Below are 285 nucleotides of genomic sequence, written 5' to 3' on the forward strand. Positions count from 1 at the left end.
CGTGTCCAGGATGCGGGCGCCCAGGGTGATGTTGGGGAGCAGGTCAGGGTCGTTGTTGATGCGGTCCAGGGCGAAGAGCATGGCCTCCAGGCGATGGATGCCCTTCTCCTTCTTCAGCTCCCCGCAGGCTTTGCCCTCCGCGCCCCGGCCATGCACGGGGAAGAGCCCCCCAAGCGTGATGTCCCCGTCGATGCGGATGGAGTTCATGTGCGGGTAGCCCTGGCCTTTGGGCTTGGCGGCACCCCCGGGCGCCCACCCCCAGCTCCAGGCACTCAGGAGGAGGCA

General features: G+C 68.1%; 1 protein-coding gene across 1 annotated transcript in view; it reads right to left on the bottom strand.

Annotated features, from left to right (window-relative positions):
* The window catches only part of LOC104514000 (metabotropic glutamate receptor 4), a gene marked incomplete at both ends in the record, with an annotated part of 37,762 nt that extends 37,480 nt beyond the window's left edge, over positions 1-282 (bottom strand). The window contains one exon of the mRNA XM_010157511.1: positions 1-282. Coding sequence (XP_010155813.1) covers positions 1-282 — 282 coding nt within the window.
* Between the last annotated feature and the right edge of the window lie 3 nt (positions 283-285).

This window comes from Eurypyga helias, unplaced genomic scaffold, assembly GCF_000690775.1.
Source record: "Eurypyga helias isolate BGI_N326 unplaced genomic scaffold, ASM69077v1 scaffold13318, whole genome shotgun sequence".
Taxonomy (NCBI): Eukaryota; Metazoa; Chordata; class Aves; order Eurypygiformes; family Eurypygidae; genus Eurypyga; species Eurypyga helias.